We start from the raw sequence: 19,779 nt of genomic DNA on the forward strand, positions 1-19,779 counted from the left end.
AGGAGGCGAGCAACGCCGCTTCTCAATGCCACTAGGTAAGCCCTGTTATAGGACTTCACTAGTGTCCGATCAGCCTCTGAACGGCTAGACCTCCAAGAACTCTCTAGGCGTCTTCTCCGGCGCTTCATCCCCCTCAGCTCCTCGGAGAACCAAGGAGCCGGTTGGGACCTGCGCCGGGTCAGAGGCCGCAAAGGCACGACACGGTCTAGGGCCCCCGCCGCGGCCCGATCCCAGGCCGCAACAAGTTCCTCGGTCATGCCGTGAGCCAGACCCTCAGGAAGTGGCCCAAGCTCCGTCCGGAACCTCTCCGAGTCCATCAGGCGCCTGGGACGGAACCAACGCATTGGCTCCGTCTCCCTGCGGTGTTGAATGGCGGTCAGAAAGTCCAGGCGAAGGAGAGAGTGATCTGACCATGACAAAGGCTCGATGACTATTTCCTTCAAGTCCAGATCTCTCAACCACTGACCAGAGATAAAAATCAAGTCCAGTGTACCACCCCCTGTGTGAGTAGGGCCATCGACTACTTGAGTCAGGTCCAAGGCCGTCATGGAAGCCGTGAATTCCCGAGCTGCTGTCGATGACGAGCCGGAAGATGGCAAGTTAAAGTCCCCCATGACTAAAAGTCTGGGGGTCTCAACTGCCACCCCAGCAAGCACCTCCAGGAGCTCGGGCAGGGCAGCTGTCACGCAGCAAGGAGCCAGGTACGCGACCAGCAAGCCCATCTGACACCTATGGCCCCATCTCACAAAGAGGGATTCACAACCGGCAATCTGAGGTACAGTGGTCTCCCTCGGCTCTAGACTCTCTTTAATAGCAACCGCAACCCCCCCACCCCTACCCTGAGCCCTCGGCTGATGGAATGCACGGAAACCCGGTGGGCACATTTCCACAAGGGGCACGCCCCCTTCAGTGCCCAACCAGGTTTCTGTAACGCCTATAAGATCCGCGGCGCCCCCCTGAATAAGATCGTATATTAGGGGGTCCTTATTGACCACGGACCGTGTGTTGCATAACATAAGCCGAAGGCCCAGGCTCTGAGGGTCTTGACCATCCGGGGAATGGGACAAGTCAGAGGGATTGGGACGCGCAATCGCCTGTAAACATCGAGCGCGCGCCCCCACAGAACGATATGATCCCCCCCTTCCGCCGTATCTGCCCCTCCCACTTACCGTACAAATAGGACCACCCTCACTAGAAGGAACACCTAGATAATATCATCAGTGCCAGGAGGAAGGAGGAGGAGGAGTGCTGTGGGATCCTTAGTGCTCTCTGAGCTTGGCAGTTTCCTTGCAGACATTTCATTACCCAACTAGGGAACATCATCAGTGCTAGAAGGCAATTTCTTTCATCTAAGTCCCTTCCGGCACTGATGATGTTCCCTAGTCAGTTAATGTAACATCTCCATGGAAACAACCAAGCACCGAGGACACCATTGATCTATTTATCAAATTATTTATTGATTAAATCTCTGTGCCGCCTGACTGACTATTAAGCCTCTCTCCATTATCCTATATTTTCCAAGCAAGCCGGTCACGTTCTGCACAGATTCTCGCCAGCGGGGAGGAAATTCATCTGCTAAGCCGTGACCCCGACCCACCTTCAGCTTCCCCTGGTGGCTGATTGGCCGCCGGGACAGGTGGCCATTTGTCCCATGCAGCCAATGGGCCAGGGAGAAATTGTCCCTCTACGAACACCCAGGACTGTTGTGTCTGTGCCCCCCCCCCCCGAGCGGGGCCCCCTGCCAGAAAGTGACTTGGAAAGTGAGGGGGAAGGGCCATCAGGACTTACCTCGAGAGCACCGGCTTCCCTGGCTCAGCTCCAGGAGCCAGAGGCAGGCCAGGTGGAGGACATAACGAGGCCTCCGTCCCCTGACTCTTTCCTCCCCACAGGCCACGCCTTCAGACCCAGCTGATGGCAATCAGGCCTGGCTGGACCCTAGGTTTCGTAGGCAGGAGAGGCGGGAACAACAGAAGCAGGGGTGGGGCAGGCCTAGGAAGTGCTGAGTCATGGAGCCACACCCCACAGGATATAAAACCAGCGAGGGCTGCTATGGCTCTTCGTAGCAGGCAAATCAACTGCTTAACTAGAGCTGAAGTACTCTTTGTTCCATCGGCCTCAAGGGAGATAACAGAGTCACTTGGCAGACGCTCGCTAGTTTGCTGCCAGAGCTGATAGTGCCGACTAATTAAGCCATCGCTCGGACGGAGGCGAGGGGGGACAGAACAAGGACAAGGGGCTAAGGCAGTGATGACAAACCTTTTTGTCGTCATGTGACGAAAGCGCGCACGTGTGCCTGCACCCATAATTCAATGCATGTGTGTCGTCGTCCCCCACTCCCCTGTGCATGTGCCTGCGCCCCCCCGCCCTGCGCCCCTCCTTTTGGGCCTACCAGGCCACCCTGCAGCCTCCTGGGACCAAAAATGGGCCGCAGGTGGGTGCGCCGCCCCAAAGCCCGTTTTTGGTCCCAGAAGGCAGCAGGGAGGCCTAGTAGGCCCAAAATGGGCTGGGGTGGGGGTACACTGCACCCCCCGTGCCCCCCACGCATGCACGTGTGACACCCCCCCCCCGCGCATGCATGCAAATCTACATGCGTGTCGCCCCTGCGCATATACGGCAGAGACCTGAAAATCAGCTGGCCGGCGGGAGGCGCATGCAGGGTGGAGCTGAGCTGGGGGACGGCTCACGTGGCCCCAGAGAGGGCCCTGCATGCCACTTGTGGCACCCGTGGCATAGGTTTGCCGTCACGGGGCTCGGGGGAATTACTGATCAGTCGCAGGGGGAGAATGCCGGCCGAGTACCAGCAGATGATAAACACCCACCATGGGTCAGTTGCGGCTGGGGACTCGTGGTGAAGCGTGCGTGACCAGGGGCCCACATTCAATTGTCCTAGAACAGGGGTCTGCAACCTTGGCTCTTTTAAGGCTTGTGGACTTCAACTCCCAGAGTTCCTCAGCCAGCTTTGCTCTTTTAAGACTTGTGGACTTCAACTCCCAGAATTCCTCAGCCAGCTTTGCTCTTTTAAGGCTTGTGGACTTCAACTCCCAGAGTTCCTCAGCCAGCTTTGCTCTTTTAAGACTTGTGGACTTCAACTCCCAGAATTCCTCAGCCAGCTTTGCTCTTTTAAGGCTTGTGGACTTCAACTCCCAGAGTTCCTCAGCCAGCTTTGCTCTTTTAAGACTTGTGGACTTCAACTTCCAGTTCCTCAGTCAGCTCTGGGAGTTGCAGTCTGGGAGTTGAAGTCCAGAAGTCTTAAAAGAGCCAAGTTTGCAGACCCTGTCCTAGTCCAAGGGTCTTCAGATATGGCAACTTTTAAGACTTCTGGACTTAACTCCTAGAATTCCAGAAGTAGCTTTCATTACCACCACAAAACTCTTTAATAAGTTTTCTCTTGGATTAAAAATGATGGGAAGTGGATTATTGCCAATCCTACAGCTACCAAGAGAAAGCTTATTAAAGGTAATGAAAGCTACTTCTGCCATATGGACTAGGACAAAGCTGGCTGAAGAACTCTGGGAGTTGAAGTCCACAAGTCTTAAAAGAGCCAAGTTTGCAGACCCCTGTCCTAGAACCCAAGGAGATCCATTCCTATCCGCTTGTTCATTCGGAAGCAGGAGGCGTTTTCCCTTGAGCATCGTTTTTTTCTGCTGAGCGCCGTCATCGTCCTATAAATGTCACCTGTCGCCAGCTTTGACTCATCCTCCTGGCTGCTCGCCTCCTCCTGCTTTTATGGTCCAACAATTAAAGCTGGTAATTGGTTGTGCCAGGCGCTGTGAACCCTGAGCTGTTATTATGTCCCTGGGGGATTCTTGAGAGTTGAAGGGCACCTTTAAAGTCACCCAGGTTGAAAAAGACGGTTCTAGCTCACGAAGCACCGGAACGTCCTTTGTGTAAGGGGGAACAGCCCCCAAATGATTTCATTAACGAGATATGGAAATGTCTCCCTGGGTTGCCTTTGTCTTTGGTAGCCCCAGGAGGTTGGACTAGAAGACCTCCAAGTGTTGTGCCTCGTCCGCTTTCCCCGCAGCCGGGGCCTTCTTATCTGCTTCTGAACGCTGAGGAATGTCCTAGCATGCCTCCCGGCCCCAGCCCTGGCTCCATGCCCAGACAGGCTGAGGAAGAAGAAGCGCCTCCAGCCCCCAGCCCTGGTTCCATGCCCAGGCAAACGGAGCAACTAGACCCCTCCCCCTCCCCCACAGCATGTGAGCCTGAGGAAGGTCAATTACCAACAGCTGCAGACTGGAATGACCCTCGCCTCAGGAGAATTGATAAGCGGCGTCAACAGAAGGAAGGGAGGGGCAGGCCGGGATAAGTGCTGAGTCATGGAGCCACACCCCATGGCCTATATAAAGAATCTGCTTTCTGGCATTCTGTGAGTCAGGCAAAGTCTAAACATATCTTGCTGAAGTCACTTTCTGGTCTCCTGCCTGCCTTGAGAACTTTGCTAGGACTTTGGCAGAGCTGCAGAGGCACGCCTGATTCGGATTTCCCTGACCCGGCCGTCAGCGGAGGAGTGGGACACGACACCAAGGTCTCTTTCAGTCCTATGAATCTATGACTTCCAAGAGCATCTGCTTATCCGGGTGGCCCTAGGCTTAACCCTGAGGATCACACAATTTCCCAAAACCCTGAAGCTCCTAACTATTGTCAACCAGCCTTCCACAATTCGCTGATTTCTAGATACGTTGGCTTGCAATTTCCCGTAATCCGTGGCCAGCATGGCTGAATGGAACCAAGTCTGAGACAGCCAGGTTGGAGAAGATTTTTGGAGACAAGGCTGCGTTTTATGGAACAAGGAAGTCCAAGGCTTGGGATAAATGATGTCCTCAGAGCTCCCCTTGGTCTTCTGGATGGGACACACCTTCTTCCTGTGTCTCGCGGGAGGCTCAGAAGAAGTTATGATCAGAGGTAGCGAGATGACAATGTGAGGTCAACCATTTCCTGATCCCCCCCCTTCAAAGGGAGTCAGACTCCCTAAATATAAGTTTCACGTAGATGGAATTATTATTGCACTCTCCCATAATTGTTCACCAGCATGGCTGGATTGAAGCAAGCCTAGGACAACAGGTTGGAGAAGAATTCTGTAGACAAGGCTGAGCTCCCAATTATTGTCAACTCGCCTTCCACAATCCACTGACTTCTAGACATAGCAGACGAGAAGACCTCCAAGTGATGGAGACGGTTGAGGAACCTAGACCTTGGAGACCAAAGTCTAGGTTTCTCACCAGTCTCCACCACATGGTCTCCAACTGGGCTCCTCCTGCAATGTTTGGGATTTTGATCGCGGTGGCTGGACGGAAAATTTGGAGGTCTTTGACTAGGAAGTGGTACCTCAGAGCTTTGAAGGATCACCAGTTGGACAATAGGAGCCCGGAGAAGCTGATGTACTTTCTGGAGATCTTCAAGGAATCTAGAAGTTCTCTGCATCTAAGAGGTCCATCTCTGCAGAAGTTGGCTCAAAATTGGCCCACGTCTCCTGGAAAACATCCATGGAGATACTCAGTCATCCATAGTTGATCCCAAAGGTGATTTCTCAAGGAGCAATTGGATTTTCTAGTTTTTCTTTGAAGACACAGATATACCTCCAGGTGGTCTACGACCCTAAAAGGACACAAATGACCAGCTATCTGCAAAGGATATAATAATCCTTCCCTTCCCCACCATCCAGTCAGAGCTGAAGTTGTAATTTTTTTTTTCAGGCAGCGGAAGTGGAAAATACTGTGTCACCCTAGAGCAGCGGTTCTCAACCTGTGGGTCAGGACCCTGTTGGGGGTCGAATGACGATTTGCCAGGGGTCGCCTAAGACCATCGGAAATATGGGAAGTACACTTGCGAGTCGAAGAATCGCGCTCCAACGGTTGACTCCACAAGCCAGCTGCAGGCTCTTCAAATCGCTAGCCGAATTCGGCTTCAGGTGCGATGAATTAAAAAAGAGAGAAATCTTTGCTCCGATGTCTCCCTCTCAAGCCAGCTGCAATCACTCCCAATCGATAGCCTAATCTGGCTTCAGGCGCGATAAACTTAATAGGGGAGGAGTCTCCGCTTTAATGCCTCCGTCCTCAAGGCAATTGCAAGCAGTTCAGATCGCTAGCCAAGACGGCTTCAGGCGCGATAAATTCAAAACGAAAATAATTTTACGGTTGGGGTCGCCACATTGTGGGGAATTGTATTAAAGGAGTCGCAGCACTATAAAGGTTGAGAACCACTGCCCTAGAGCATGACCCCAAAACAGGGCTCCTATTTCATGAGGTCTAGAAACCTGGATCTTGGATTCACAAATCCTCTTTTTCCGGTACCGCCTTGAAGCATCTCGTGAGGCGGCTTCTGCGAAGGGAAGCAGGCTGAAACATTGGGAGGCCTCTGCCAAAAAGCTATTTTTAACCTCGGCTTTCGCTGAAGCATCTCAAGTACCTTTGAAGGGATGACAAATCCTCTTTTTGTTTCAGTTTTTCACGTTTGGCTTCCAAGTGAATTTTTTTGTCCTTCTTGGAACGCAAAGCAGTCGAAAGAAAATCAGAAGAAGACCGATGAAAACAACGCAGGCTTTTCATCTTACAATCTCACCCAAGTTGAGCAGAATCTCAAGACGCTTTAAACACAATCCTTTTTTTCACCGAAGGTTTTTTTTCTTTCTTTCTTGCAATATTTGCTGAAAAATCCTTCAGTTTTGGCCAGCACTTCAAGTATATTATCATCCCCTTCTCCAGACTCGAAGTCCTACCAGAAAATAAATATGTCTTGCAAAGCTAAATTACATAACTGCTCTCCCTAATGCAAACAAAGTTATTTTATTTGGTGCATTAGTTTGTTTGTTTTTAAAACCGTCTATCGTGAAACAGAACAAAGGAAAAACAACAGAACAAGAAATAGCAAAAGCGCCATCATAAAATTAGACATATAAGGCCTCTCGCATAAATTTACAACAGTTTTGCACAGAGGTTTTGATAAAGGAGGACCGCATTCCATCCAATTTGTTGGCCTGTGTGGATGATTTTTGCATAATTGGAATATGATACTGGGAGTCATAGAATTATAGGACTGAAAGGTACCCTGGAGGTCTTCTAGTCCAACCCCCTGCTCAAGCAGGAGATCCCACACCATTTCAGACAAATGGCTGTCCAGTCTCTTCTTGAAAACCTCCATTGATGGAGCACCCACAGCTTCTGGAAGCAAGCAGTTCCACTGGCTAATTGTCCTCCCTGTCAGGAAATTTCTTCTTAGTTCTAGGTTTCTTCTCTCCTTGATTAGTTTCCATTTATTCTTTCTTCTCCTGCCTTCAGGTGCTTTGGAGAATAGCTTGACTCCCTCTTCTTTGTGGCAGCCCCTCAAATATTGGAACACTGCTATCATGTCTCCCCTAGACCTCCTTTTCATTAACCTAGACGTACCCAGTTCCTGCAACCGTTCTTCATATGTTTTAGCCTCCAGCCCAGGAAGGAAAGGAAGGAAGGAAGGAAGGAAGGAAGGAAGGTGGAAGGAAGGAAGGAAGGGAGGGAGGGAGGGAGGGAGGAAGGTGGAAGGAAGGAGGGAGGGAGGAAGGAAGGAGGGAGGAAGGAAGGAAGATGGAAGGGAGGAAGGAGGAAGGAAGGAAGGAAGGAGGAAGGAAGGTGGAAGGAAGGAAGGAAGGAGGGAGGAGGAGGAGGGAGGAGGAAGGTGGAAGGAAGGAGGAAGGAGGAGGAGGGAGGGAGGAGGAGGAAGGAAGGAGGAGGGAGGAGGAAGGTGGAAGAAAGGAAAGGAAGGAAGGTGGAAGGAAGGAAGGAAGGAAGGTGGAAGGAAGGAAGGAAGATGGAAGGAAGGAAGGAAGGAAGGTGGAAGGAAGGAAAGGAAGGAAGGTGGAAGGAAGGAAGGAAGGAAGGTGGAAGGAAGGAAGGAGGAGGAAGGAAGGAAGGAAGGAAGGAAGGTGGAAGGAAGGGAGGGAGGGAGGGAGGGAGGAAGGTGGAAGGAAGGAGGGAGGAAGGGAGGGAGGGAGGGAGGGAGGAGGAAGGACGGAAGATGGAAGGGAGGAAGGGAGAGAGGGAGGAAGGAAGGGAGGGAGGGAGGGAGGAAGGTGGAAGGAAGGAAGGAAGGAAGATGGAAGAAAGGAAGGAAGGAAGGTGGAAGGAAGGAAGGAAGGAAGATTGGTAATGTTACCTAGTAGGGTAATGAAACATCCGCAAGAAAGCAACCAAGCTTAGAGAGCGCCAAGGAAACCTCAGTCCTCCTCCTCCTCCTCCTCCTCCCAACCCCCCCAATTTCTTCTAGCACTGATGATGTTATCTAGTAGGGTAATGAAACGTCTGCAAGAAAACAACCCAGCTCAGAGAGCACCCAGAGAGTCCCCTCCTGCCAACCCTGAGCTACAAGGATTCTCCTTTTATTAGCCTTCCTCAAAGCCAGACTGCAAAATCCCAACTTGTTTTGGCTCGGAATCAGCCGTTGGAAGTTTCTGACTATGAGGACATTTTGGTGGGAGTTCTGGGGTTGCATATTTGGGACACGAGAAAGCTCCTTTTCTTATTTTCTCCTTTGTCGGGGTCCCCCATCCCCATTCCAGACCCAACAGAGGCTGACTTGTTCGGGGGGGGGGGTTCGACTCAGACCTTCCTTGCCTCTGCCCACCCCACCCATGCCGGGAGGCCCTGACATTACAACCCCTTGTTCTTCGTTTGTGGCTCTTTGTGACGTGAGGTTGTGTGTGGGCGAGAGTCAGTCGGCCACACAGACCTTTTCTTGTGCATTCCGGAACCGCCTCCCTTCCCGATTAAAACTCCAGCCTTGTTTAACCACCGATGGTGGCTTAAATTGAGGTTTATTTTCTCCGGAGCCCCCTGGTGTCCTTAACAAGTTGTGGTGGGTTTTTTTCCCCCTAGCGTTGAGGGGTTTTATGCAAGAGGAGAGACCTTGTGGTTCACCTGAAGGCCCAGGAAGGTCAAACTGACATTGATGGCTTCTCAGGAACTGGCGAAACTGGTTTCCTGGATGAAGCATCTTCTGTTGTGAGCCAGGCCCAAGTAGGTAGTAGGAAACTCAGTCAGTGTAAAAACAAACAGACTTTATTCGAACAGCTGAGAATTACTTCATTCCCAGCGTAGTTCAACTAAATTAAAGCAAATTCCTTCCAACACAAATTCCTCGGTCCGATCGCCAACCTTGGTCCAATTAGGCAAACTGCCAAAGGCCTTTCTTGGCAAAAGTTCAGAAGATATCGATATAAAACAAATGCAAGAAGATGAAGCTATCAACGTTGTTTTCCGGCAAAGCCCAAACACCGTTGCTGGTCTTTTAAGCCTTATGGGATGGGCCAATCATCTTTTGGCCCTACTCCCGTGTCGTCCTCTTTACTTGAGCTGCTCTTGCCTTTTGGCAGCTCTTCTCATGCTGCATTAGGAACAGGCTCCTCCTGTTCCTCTGCCTCACTACTATCAGTCTCTGGAGGCTCTGGAGTCCGCACCTCACTCCCCAACGGCCCTGGCCCCACCTCAGCCTCCTACGCAGAGCCCTCAACTGGGCCTTCCCTGGCCTCCAGGACTGGCCCACGCTCTTCCTCAGCCTCATCGCTGTCAGACTCTGTTGCCAGCTCTGCAGGCTGCTGGCGGACCACAACATCTTCTGCTCAAGGCCTCCTAATGCAGGGCTGTCCAATCTTGGCCTCTTTAAGACTTGTGGACTTCAACTCCCAGAATTCTAGGAGTTGAAGTCCACAAGTCTTAAAGAGGCCAAGATTGGACAGCCCTGGTCTAATGTCGAAGTCCTTCTTGGCAGGAATATTCCTAGGGTGGAAATCTGTCCATAACTCATTTTACCACCCTGAAGCTGGAAATGTAACTGCTCCTTCTCCAGCAACCTTTGATTATCTCTGTGGGCTGCCCCATGGAAGCCTTTAATTAGATGACCAGGTTCCTGGAGTGACCAGGATGGATCAGAATGGAGGCGCCACCCAAATCGCCTGCTCGTGGCTAGGACTCCCTGCAAGCGGCCCAGAGAGACCTTGACAAAAATGAAGTTTTGGTGGGTGGGTTCAAACCAGCCTGATTAACACAACCCATGATGGGGGTTCCTAGAGCAGGCAGTGGCCCAAGAAAGACAGATGTTTTTGGACTTAGCCTGCCTAGATTGGTTCAAAGCCCTGAGGTACCACTTCCCGGTCAAAGGCTTCCAAATTATTAAGACATTGGCTTGATTCCCACAGCATCCTGAGCTACTGTTGACCCAACTCCGTTTTAAGTCTCCTTATTCAAGTCCAACCGTTCCTGTGGTTGAACGTGGTTGTTTTCTTGAAGGTGTTTCCTTACCAAACTAGGTAACATCATCAGTGTTCGAAGGGAGCGGGGTTTGTGGAGAGGAGAAGATAACGGAGGAGGAGGAGAAGATAGAGGAGGAAGAGGAAGAGATGGAGGAGGAAGAGGAGGAGATAGGCGAGGAGAAGAAGACAGGAGAAAGAGGAGGAGATAGACGAGGAAGAAGAGAAGATAGAGGAGGAAGAGGAAGAGATAGATGAGGAGAAAGAAGAGAAGATAGAGGAGGAAGAGGAGGAAGAGGAGGAGATAGACGAGGAGATAGCAGAAGAGGAGGAGGGGATAGAGAAGGAGGAGGAGGAGATAGGCGAGGAGGAAGAAGAGAAGATAGAGGAGGAAGAGGAAGAGATAGACGAGGAGATGGAGGAAGAGATAGAGGAGGAAGTGAAGCTAGACAAAGAGGAGGAGACATTAGAGGAGGAAGAGGAGGAGATAGACAAGGAGGAAGAGGTGGAGGAAGAGGAGGAGGAGGAGATAGATGAGGAGGAGGAGGAGGAGAAGTTAGAGGAGGAAGAGGAGGAGATAGACAAGGAGGAGGAGAAGGAGGATACACAGAACAGGGGACACTGTGCCAATATGCTAGCAGCATCCCCATCAATGTAAAACCTGTGGAGGTCCATCGTGTCATCTCTGAGACTTTCCAGCACAGGACCAAGCCCTCGGATTGACAGCCAAGGAAGTCAACTCAGGGTACTGGACCTCCTTCCTTCCCTCTGGCGCATTGTCATGGATGGTTGGACTTGCAGAAGAAGACTTGATTGTCAACTGCAATGTTCTCCTGAATTGAGGTATCTTGTTTCACCCACAAGAATTGTCAGCAATTAGGTGGGATGAGATGGTAGCTCTGGGGATGGTGCTCAGCTGGTCCGCAGAGGCCAGCCACAGGACACTTTTGTAGTCTAGACCAGGGGTCTCCAACCTTGGCAACTTTAAGACTTGTGGACTTCAACTCCCAGAGTTGAAGTCCACAAGTCTTAAATAGAATAGAATAGAATAGAAGGGGTCTAACAGCGGATCCGTGATGGTTTTCAGGTAGGAAAGCACTAGCCTTTCAGAGGTTTTCATGACTACAGATGTTAAAGCAACTGGTCTGTAGTCATTCAGTTCCTTGATGGTGGGCTTCTTCGGCACTGGGATGATGGTAGAGCGTTTGAAGCAAGAAGGAACATAACACATCTCTAATGATTTATTGAAAATATGGGTGAAGATGGGGGCCAATTGGTCAGCACAGACTGCTGTGGAAGGAGTTATCTTGTCTGGGCCTGGAGCTTTTCCTGGCTTTTGTCTGTGAAATAGGTCCTGCACTTCCTTTTCTGTCATCACTAGGGGTTGTGAACCCAATGAAATGGGTTGCCAAGGTTAGAGACCCCTGGTCTAGAAAGAGTGCAAAGAAGAGTAACAAAAAAGATTAGGGGACTGGAAGCTAAACCATACAATGAACAGTGGCAGGAACTAGGTACATCAAACCTAAAAATAGGGAGAAAGGGCCTCTGTGGCTCAGACTGGTAAGACAGTCTGTTATTAACAGCAGCTGCTTGCAATTACTGCAGGTTCTAGTCCCAGGCCCAAGGTTGACTCAGCCTTCCATCCTTTATAAGGTAGGTAAAATGAGGACCCAGATTGTTGGGGGCAATAAGTTGACTTTGTATATAAATATACAAATAGGATGAAGACTATTGCTAACATAGTGTAAGCCGCCCTGAGTCTTCGGAGAAGGGCGGGGTATAAATGCAAATAAAAAAAAACAATAAAAAAACCAATGAATCAGTGGAACTCCTTGCCTCCAGAAGTTGTGGGTGCTCCATCACTGAAGGCTTTTAAGAAGAGATTGGACAGCCATTTGTCCGGAATGGTATTTGGTCTCCTGTTTGAGTAGGGGGTTGGACTAGAAGACCTCCAAGGTCCCTTCCAACATGTTCCTTGATTGGTGACCTACAACTCAGTGATCGATCCAGGAAAGACAAAATACAGGTAGTCCTCGACTTACGACCACCAGCGGACCACCAACACTTCCTGTTGCTAAGCGAGGCTCAGTGAACTTTGCCCCGTGTTACGACATTTCTTGCCGGGTAGTTAAGTGAACCACTGCAGCCATTAAGTTAGTCACATGTTCGCTAAGCGAATCTGCCTCCCCCCATTGACTTTGCTTGCCGGGAAGTCGCAAAAGGGGATCGCGTGACCCCCAGAAACACGGCAGCTGTCATAAGTACGAGTCAGTTGCCAAGTGTCCCAACTTTGATCCCATGACCTCCGGGTGACACTGCAGCGGTTGTAAGTGTGAAACGAGATCACGTCACTTTTTTCAGTGCCGTTGTAACTTTTAAGCGGTCACTAAACGAACAGGTTGTAAGTCAAGGACTACCTGTAACAGGCTGGAGATAAGAGACGAGGACCCCAAATAGACTCCAGTGTAAATATTTGCGAGTTGCATTTTCCTGGCCTTGAGAATAAGCTGATTTTTTATTTATTTTTGGGGGGCCCAAAATCAAAACTCCCAACTTCTCCAAATACCTTCATGGTGTCTTCTGTGGTGGAGAAGACCTAATGGGGCCAAGTTCCTTCTCCTTCCTGGATCATCTGGGGCAATCCAGGATGAAGAAGGCCTGTGACCTTCTCAAGGACCTTTTTGAGGGCGTGAACGTTGGAAATGCGCATTGTCCCCACACCTCTTCTGCCTTTTTTGCCTTCCGTCCCCCATCGTCCTCACCCTTCTCTTTGTTCCTCAGTGACTCAGCACATTAAAGACCTCCTGGAGAGAAACAGTAAGAAGAAGTCCAAATTGAGAAAAAAACCCAAACCTTATCTTGAAGACCACGATGGTAGGGCGTGAGAACCAAACCTTCCTTTAGCAGCTTCTTCTCCTTAGTCTAGTCAACAACTTCCTCTTTTTTTCTTGCTTGGTCTCCCCATAACACGGCTTCATTCTTCTCCTAGCTGCTAATTTGGGGTGGGGTGGGGGCTCTACATCCTGATTTTGGGGGGGGCGGGACCTACTGCTAATCACGTTTTCTCCAACACCTACTGACTTCAATTGAACCTTCCGATCAAGGCTGGCTCTGCCACAGGTTGTCCTTTGCAAATTGTCCTCCCACCTCACTGGGGAGTCAGGAATGTTGGGGGCAAGGGTTGTAAGAGGGAATAGCAGTTTTCCTATCCAGGAAGAGGGGACTAACCTCCTTCCATTCGTCCATCCCCTGTGTCACGTCAACATACCCATGATCTAGGTTCACAGGCAACATGGGTGGATCCAGTGAACCTGTAGCCCCAATGCGGGATTGACTGCACGATAACGTTACTTATGGGACCCAGGGTTACCGTGGGACCCATATTATGACTGCAAAGTTTGATGGGCCGTGACTCAGCCAATGGCAATCCCCTTAAGCAGAGGTCTCCAAACGTGGCGACTTTAAGAGTTGTGGACTTCAGCTCTCAGAATTCCTCAAAATGCCGGGGGAATTCTGGGAGTTGAAGTCCACAAATCTTGACAACAACCCTGTTAGGTATTTCAGCGTCCTGTGAAGACAAGAGAGCAGAGCTGGAGGGCTCTTGCAAAGGGCACCTGTGCTAGAGATGAGGGTGGGGAGGGGGGCAATGTTTGAGTGTCCACCTGCCTGGACAAAGGTTGGGTGTTCTGGCCAGAAGACAAACTTCAAGGGCTTAGGCCACCATCCTTCAGGTAAGAAACCGTTCAGGCATAATATACGTCCCATCTTTCTGCTGTGGGTCAGAGTTGGAGCCACAAGGGTCCTCCAGAACAGGGGTCTCCAAGCTTGGCAACTTTAAGCCTGGTGGACTTCAACTCCCAGAATTCCCCAGCCAGCTTTGCTGGCTGGGATATTCTGGGAGTTGAAGTCCTCCAGGCTTAAAGTTGCCAAGCTTGGAGAGCGCTGCTCCAGAACTCATGCGTGACATCACTTTCTCCATCTGAGGAGGTCCATGGAGGGTGGTAGTGGCTTCATAAGATCTCCCAACTCTAGGCTACGTCAAGAACAGATATTCCACCCGAGCATCCTGGATGAGAAGATCTTTCTCCCTATGGTACCTCGGTGCTCTCTGAGCTTGCAGGTTTCCTTACAGACATCTTATGACCCAACTAGATAATATCATCAGGGCTAGGAGAGAGTAGGATTGGGTCTTGAGTGCTTTCTGAGCTTGGTTGTTTTTTTGCAAGCATTTCATGACCCAACTAGGGAACATCCTCAGTGCTAGAAGGGAGAGAAGTTGAGTCCTGGGTGGCCTCTGATCTTGGTTGTTTTCTTACAGACATTTTATGACCCAACTAAATAACATCATCAGTGCTAGAAGGCAGCAGGCTCGGGTTCTCTGCATTTCCTGAGCTTAGTTGTTGGGGATTTTTTTTTGGCCAACATTTCATGACCCAACTAGGGAACATCATCAGTGCTAGCTAGGTTTTCACACTCTGGACAAACACTAGAAGAAGGCCAGCCTGTTTGAATGAACGGAAGAGAGGTTTCGTACAAAGTTCAGAAGCCTTTTTGAGTTGTGTTTGAAGCGTGAACTTTCCTAACAGGCAGAACGTAAGGATTTAATCAATGCACAAACGTCACCAAATATATAATCCCTGTCTTTTGTCAGGGACATGATCCACGTAACATCACCCTGGCATCCCCTCCGGGTATCTAAAAGCACTTGAGTATTTTGCGTTTTCTCTTCCGCTTTGACCCACTCGGCTGTTGGGTCCGGAAGCAGAACATTAACCAAAAATACAGAGACTCCTCCACTTAATGACCACAATTGATCGTAAGCAACATTTCCATTGCTAAGTGAGTTTTGTCCAATTTCATGACCTGTTTTGCCACTTTCTAGCAAACGAAGCCAACAGAGAAGCCAGATTCACTCAATGACCGTGTTCCTAACTGAACAACCCCAGCGGTTCACTTAACAACGGTGGCAAGAAAAGTCGTAAAAGGATGCGAAGCTCACTTAACCACGATCCCATTTAGCAACAGACATTTTGGGGTACACTGTAGTCTCAAGTCGAGGAGTACCCGGTTTCTGACTTTCTCGATGTTCCTTATAAGGCAGGAGTCTCCAACCTTGGCAACTTTAAGACTTGTGGACTTCAACTCCCAGAGTTCCTCAGCCAGCAGAGCTTTAGAACAGGAGTCTCCAACCTTGGCAACTTTAAGACTTGTGGACTTCAACTCCCAGAATTCCACAGCCAGCAAAGCTTTAGAACAGGGGTCTCCAACCTTGGCAACTTTAAGACTTGTGGACTTCAACTCCCAGAATTCCTCAGCCAGCAAAGCTTTAGAACAGGGGTCTCCAACCTTGGCAACTTTAAAGCTTGTGGACTTCAACTCCCAGAATTCCTCAGCCAGCTTTGCTCTGGGAGTTAAAGTCCACAAGTCTTAAAGTTGCCAAGGTTGGAGACCCCTGCCTTATAAGCAACATTGATTAAGAGTGTTTGCAAACAGCCCCTCCTCTGGTTTTAATTCCTTATTGCCCAGGATTGTTGCATGATGATAATTTTGAGGCCCCAAACTCCTGGCATTCCTGCTCTGCTTATTTCGACATAAAATAAGGGCGGGATTGGATTATTTGGGAAAAGCCGGACGGCTGCAGCTGAAAACGCATTAATTAAAATTCCGCCTGCGTACAAACCCCCCTCCCCCACGCGCGCGCACACTTAATGTGGCTGCTAATTTATCCATTTGGGGCTTTCGTGCAACGTATCCCAAGAAAATCAAGGTTAAAGCGAACCGTGCAAAGCATATAAATAGTAAATTGCAACTGGGAAGAAGAAGAAGAAGAAGAAGAAAGCGAGGATCATGCTCTGTGGTGTAACTGCACACAAAAGAAAAGAAAGAAAAAGAAAAGAAACAACCAGAAAATTCAGTTGCCCCTTGGGGGGAAAAACAACAACTTTGGGATGAGAAGAACATGTGTGCACACACATGCGGGCACATACACATGTTCTTCTCATCCCAAAGTTGTTGTTTTTTCCCCCCAAGGAGCAACTGAATTTTCTGGTTGTTTCTTTTGAAGACTTTTCACTTCTCATCCCAGAAGCGTCTTCAGCTCTGACTGGATGGTGGGGAGCGGAAGGAATGATACTTCTTGCAAACAGCTGGTCATTTGCATTCTTTTTAGAGAGTCATTGAGGTCAATTGGAGGCTTATCCCTGTCATCAGGGTCGCCTGAGTGATGCAAATGGGCGTGGAGCCTTCTTGGAGCTGCCGAAAGGACTCGTGTCGTGGAGCTGTGTTTTCTGCAGGAACCCAGGCGCCCGGTGGAACCCAGGCGCTGGCCGTTGGGGACGAGTCTGTCTTGTCCCCATCTCAAACAGAAGCGTGGATGGTTCCTGTAGCCTGCAATTTTTCTGCAGACTTCGGGGGTGGGGGAAAAAAATCCCATTTGCACTACTCAGGTGACCCTGAGGAGGCGGACAAACCTCCAAGTGGCCTCAACAAGCCGCAAGGCTTGGAGGTCTACCTGTGCCAGGGCTTGTGGTCCTAGAGTGTCAGTTGTAGGTCTCCTGAGTTTGAAGCTAATGGCCAGAGTGAGTTCGTAGCGTTCAGGAAGAGGCAGAAGAAGGAAGTGCCACCCGGCCAAGAGTTGACTTGATGGGACTCCAGAGCAGGGGTCTTCAACCTTGGTCCCTTTAAGACTTGTGGACTTCAACTCCCAGAGCTCCTCAGCCAGCAAAGCTGGCTGAGGGACTCTGGGAGTTGAAGTCCACAAGTCTTAAAGGGACCAAGGTTGGAGACTCCTGCTCCAGAGAACTATGCTGAGATGGGATCTTGTCTAAGCAGAGCTTCCGCTCCACCAGGACCCTTCTTGGGTAGGGACTTCAGGAAGATGCTCAAGACAGATGGAGAAGTGGGTCTGCTTGCCCTGGGGCCTCTTCTGTGGGACAACTCTCGCTGGTTGCGTGGCTTCTTCTCAGTCAGCTCCTCTTTGTCTCTTCCTCCTGGGGTGGCGGCTCATGAATTGTCTTTGCTCTGACTTTCTCTCTCTCTCTTTCTTCCTCTCTCCTTCCTCCCTTCTCTCTTGTAGGGGTGGCGGTAAGCACTTACGCCAAGTATTGTTACAGCAAGCTCCAGAAGGCAGCGTTGACTGGCGCCAAGAAGGTATCTCCCTCCCCCCCCGTCTTTTGCGTCGTCTTTCAAGGTGACCTTGGGAGACCAGAGTTGGTGGCTAAGCGATCATGGGAACACGTCGGGTGATTGGGTCGAAGTTGGAAGCCTCTCCCAAAATCTTGACCTTGATGCATGTCTATCAGTGAGCCAAGACATCCAACTCGACCTTCTGGCGCCCAAGAAAGGAAAGTGGGTGGAGAGGTTAACTCAAGAGCTTCCTGTCCAGATGTAGTTTTGCTCACCAACATTTTTTTTCCTGAAGGATTTTTTTTTTATTTGCATTTATATCCCGCCCTTCTCCGAAGACTCAGAGCGGCTTACACTATGTTAAGCAATAGTCTTCATCCATTTGTATATTATATACAAAGTCAACTTTTATTGCCCCCAACAATCTGGGTCCTCATTTTACCTACCTTATAAAGGATGGAAGGCTGAGTCAACCTTGGGCCTGGTGGGACTTGAACCTGCAGTAATTGCAAGCAGCTGTGTTAATAAGGATTAAGAGGACACTGAGAACTCCAGAATCGGGGGCCATCAAAAACATCCCTGCGGTGATGGGATTTTATGTTTTTATCCAATATATACCAGCAACCAACTCAACATGTGTATGACGCTGGGCAACTCACAAGGTTTAAAGAAAACAAAACCCTCATAGCCCTTAGACTTATATACCGCTTCACAGGGCTTTTCAGCCCTCTCTAAGCGGTTTACAGAGTCAGCCTCTTGCCCCCAACAATCTGGCTCTTCATTTTACCCACCTCGGAAGGACAAAAGGCTGAGTCAACCTTGAGCCGGTCAGAATCGAACTCCTGGCAGTGGGCAGAGTCAGCCTGCAATACTGCACTCTAACCACTGCACCACCTGACCCTCCCTCCCTTCCTTTCTTCCCACTTAGCAATAGACTTATATACCGCTTCACAGTGTTTCCAGCCCTCTCTAAGCGATTTAGAGTCAGCCTCCTGCCCCCAACAATCTGGGTCCTCATTTTACCCACCTCGGAAGGACGGAAGGCTGAGTCAACCTTGAAAGAAAACCCACCCGAAAGCAGTTGATAAAGCAAATGGCCATGAACCGTTAAACATAAAATGTAGGAAGGGACCAGCCAGTAGATGAGAGCCGTCTCACCATCTCCAAAAGCTTCAGGGGACCACCAAGTCTAATAACAGGCCCGTCTTCTTCCAGCTCCTCTGAAAGGCCGATGGGTTTTGTGCCAAGCCTCAAAAGAGCTGGCTGGGTGTTGATTCCATGCTTGTGTGGCTCCCAACTTGATATTTTTGATCCGTCTCTTGAAGATGCTCGTGGGCATCCAGAATTGTATGTCCGACGAGAAGGTAAAGCCGCCTTGAGTCGCCATGGGCGAATAGGCAGCAATATAAATTTAATAATAAATAAAATAATAAAGAAGGAAGAAGGTGGGTAAAAAGCAGCAAAGACTCCCAATTATGTAGGGCCAATAGAAGAGAATATTTGTAGCTCAGGGTTGAATTGTAGGGGCCTTGGTGTGCTCTGAGCTGGGTGGTTCTCTTGCAGATGTTTCATGACCCAGCTAAGTAACATCATCAGTGCTAGAGGGAGTGGGGTGTGCAGAGAGGAAGAAGAGAAGGAGGAGGACTGTGGTGTCTTCGGTGTACTCTGAGCTGGGTGGTTCTCTTGCAGATGTTTCACGACTCAACTGGGTAACACCATCAGTACGAGAACAGAGTGGGGTTTGCAGAGAAGGGGAGAAGGGGGACATTGTTAATACTCATAATAATAATTTTTAAAACTTACATGCCACCTAACTTTCCATGACTCTGGGTGGCTCACCATAATTAAGCAAACAAATTACAAAATCTAATTCATCTTCTCTATTTTCTCTGCGTTTGAACACATACCTTTTAGAGCAGGGGTCTCCAACCTTGGCAACTTTAAGACTTGTGGACTTCAACTCCCAGAGTCCCTCAGCAAAGCTGGCTGAGGAACTCTGGGAGTTGAAGTCCACAAGTCTTAAAGTTGCCAAGGTTGGAGACCCCTGTTTTAGAGTACATGTTTTTGAAACATGTATATCCCAGATGGGTGGGTGGGTGGGTGGATGGATGGATGGATGGATGAATAGATGGATAGATAGATGGACAGATAGAAAGATAAAAAGATATAGAAGGATGGATGGATGGATGGATGGATGGATGGATGGATGGATGGAAGGAAGGTAGATAGGTAGATAGGTAAGGTAGGTAAGATGATAGATGGGTGGGTGGGTAGGTAGGTAGATGTAGATAGATGGGTAGGTATATAGATAGGTAAACCGGTAAGATAGATAAGATGGATTGGATGGGTAGATAGGTAGATAGAGGGATAGATGAATAGATAGATGGACAGATAGATAGAAAGATAGATAAAAAGATATAGCAGGATGGATGGATGGA

At 49.6% G+C, this 19,779-nt stretch overlaps 1 protein-coding gene across 5 annotated transcripts in view; it reads left to right on the forward strand.

Moving 5' to 3' along the window:
- Nucleotides 1-19,779, forward strand: part of ARHGAP39 (Rho GTPase activating protein 39) — a 200,962-nt gene that overhangs the window by 154,407 nt on the left and 26,776 nt on the right. For 3 of the 5 annotated variants that reach the window (XM_058174368.1, XM_058174366.1, XM_058174367.1), the window contains exons 6-7: nucleotides 12,998-13,090; nucleotides 17,292-17,365. The exons of 1 other annotated variant lie outside the window; for it this stretch is intronic. In XM_058174368.1, the coding sequence (XP_058030351.1) occupies nucleotides 12,998-13,090; nucleotides 17,292-17,365 (167 nt within the window). The remainder of the gene's footprint in view (nucleotides 1-12,997; nucleotides 13,091-17,291; nucleotides 17,366-19,779) is intronic. One more of the 5 variants, XM_058174369.1, reaches the window with a different exon arrangement.

The sequence above is a fragment of the Ahaetulla prasina genome, chromosome 3, assembly GCF_028640845.1.
Source record: "Ahaetulla prasina isolate Xishuangbanna chromosome 3, ASM2864084v1, whole genome shotgun sequence".
NCBI classification, from domain to species: Eukaryota; Metazoa; Chordata; class Lepidosauria; order Squamata; family Colubridae; genus Ahaetulla; species Ahaetulla prasina.